The sequence below is a fragment of the Stegastes partitus genome, unplaced genomic scaffold, assembly GCF_000690725.1.
Source record: "Stegastes partitus isolate 25-593 unplaced genomic scaffold, Stegastes_partitus-1.0.2 Scaffold911, whole genome shotgun sequence".
Lineage (NCBI taxonomy): Eukaryota > Metazoa > Chordata > Actinopteri > Pomacentridae > Stegastes > Stegastes partitus.
In genome coordinates, this window is record NW_007578642.1 from 321,044 (window position 1) to 323,244 (window position 2,201).

The window sequence follows — 2,201 nt, forward strand, 5'->3', positions numbered from 1 at the left end:
TCTCAGCTCGTTGTAGAACCATGTTCATGCAGGTGGACTGATGGAGACCACAGCTGGACTCGCTGTGGTTCTTTGAGGTTCTACTCTGGAGCCTGAGTTTTAAATATCGTTTTTTTTTTGTTGTTTTTTTTTAAAATAAAGAACTAGTTTCTGATTGTTTAAGGAAATACTCTGCTGTTCTGCTTGGTAGTAATCTGATTACTGTGAGGCGAACACAGAGCTGCTGCTGACTCTCCAGGTAGAACATTAACTATTCACTGACTTCTTCCTCATTTTGGCAACAAACACTGGGATCGTCTGAAACTTCATTTGGTACATTTAGGAAGTGAAAACATTGATTCTCAGATATTTGCCTAATTTTCCTTCTTTGAATCTAAAACACCAAAGAAAACATCCTGATCAACTCTTCTTTAGTCATTTGTTCTTTTCTTCCCCGTTTTGTTCTGTCCATCCTTCTTCTGGTTTTAAGCAGCCTTCAGTTCCAACACGACCTGTTAGAAAAGTTTCACAGTAAAATCCCTCAAGAACTTTAAAGACACAATTCTTTCCTTTTATTGTGAAACATCAGCAAGAAGTTTAGATTTTCACTGACAGCAGCTGAGAAACCAGAAACAAGCAGCTGTGGTGAATGAAGCTGGTTCACACACTGTGTTGTGTGTTCTCCATCTTCTCCCACAGGAGGATGATTCACCTCCCATGAAAACATGAACTCAGCTTAGTGACCGTCTTTATTCGGATCACATCAAACAAAAAAACAGAAATCAGATTTCTCCATCTTCAACTTAAATTCACTTTTTTGTCCAGAAAGCAAACCAACGTGAGCGTTGGTGCGAGCGTCCTCGTGTCGCTGCAGTAAACTGTCTCTGAGCAGATCAGCAGCTTCAGCCTTTGATCACAGCGATCGGCCGCAGCTTGATCGCCTTCTTGCTGATTCCAGCGTCGTGACACGTGTTGACGACGTCCGTCACGTTCTTGTACGATTCAGGAGCCTGAAAACAGAGAAGAGCTTCAGAAACAAGCCGAGATGAAGGTTTGTGTTTTCTCAGACGATCTGGAGGAGTTCAGTCCTCCACATGAACCCTGACCGCCACAGAACAACACAAGTGAAACCAAAGGTGGTGGAACATCTCCTGACCTCCTCCATCACCAGCTTGGGTGAAGCCACCCGGATGGCGATGCCCTGGTCCGCCAGCTTGTCCAGAACGTCCTGAAAGTCCAGATTCCTGCGAGACTTTGCTCGAGACAGAGCGCGACCCTGAAACAGCGACAGGAAGTCAGTTACTGAGAAGAAACAAACCTCCAGAGCTTCACAACAGGCTCAAAGTCAGACGTTAGGCCAGAGCCTAACTGGACCAACATGGAGCTCAGCTGAAGAAGAAGAAAAGAGAGTGTGAGGTCCCGATGGAGGTTCGTGGAGTTCCTTTACCTGAGCTGGCTTCAGGTATGCTGTCTGTTACCATGACAACACACCTGATGATGTCATTCAGAAACATCAACACATTAAAACAAGTCTTCACACATCACACTGACAAACACAGGTTCCTCAGGTGTTCTTCAGAAGGTTCTCTGGTTCTTCAAAGCTCCATCACCAACTGAAGAACATCTGTGTTTAGAGGACGGTTCTTCACTTTATGTGGGTCTTTAAAGGTTCTTCATGTTTACTGGAGCTCTTTGGTTTCAAGTCATCATCTAACTCTGGATCAATCATCTGGTGTTCTCTCTCCTGAACAGGATGAGCTGGTTTCTGCCTGGTGACACAACTAGAAGGTAGAAGGAGGAGCTCCTGCCTCTGACAGTGTTGTTTCTCCTCCTCCTGTTTCCTCTGGTTGAACTCTTCTACATGACCCGAACCCCAGCAGGCCTGACTGGATCTCAGCAGGTTCTGCGATGTGTCTAAAACATTCCTCTGCAGTATTTCTCTGAGTCCAGTTGAGTTCAGTAAAGCTCAACCCACTGATGGACCCATTCACACTTTGACCTGATGGTGGCGCCACAGAAACAGAGTTACTGTAGGAAACAACAACTACATGATGTTGGTGCTGAAACAGAACTCGTACCGCTCCATGACATGTGGTTCCAAACGTCTCTGTCATGCCTTGTTCGGTTCCGGTCAGAACGTAGCTGCAGGTTCCCATCGTCCCTCCGATCAGAACCGGCTGCCCTGTGAGCTGGAGACAGACAGCAGGTTCAGTTCTGGTTTA

General features: G+C 45.8%; 1 protein-coding gene across 1 annotated transcript in view; it reads right to left on the bottom strand.

The window, feature by feature from the left end:
- Positions 1 to 528: 528 nt before the first annotated feature.
- rtcb (RNA 2',3'-cyclic phosphate and 5'-OH ligase) overlaps positions 529 to 2,201 on the bottom strand; it is a 7,810-nt gene continuing 6,137 nt past the window's right edge. The window contains exons 10-12 of the mRNA XM_008293774.1: positions 2,058 to 2,168; positions 1,136 to 1,255; positions 529 to 989 (exon numbers count right to left, since the gene is read on the bottom strand). Of these exons, the coding sequence (XP_008291996.1) occupies positions 882 to 989; positions 1,136 to 1,255; positions 2,058 to 2,168 (339 nt within the window). The 3' untranslated portion in view covers positions 529 to 881. The remainder of the gene's footprint in view (positions 990 to 1,135; positions 1,256 to 2,057; positions 2,169 to 2,201) is intronic.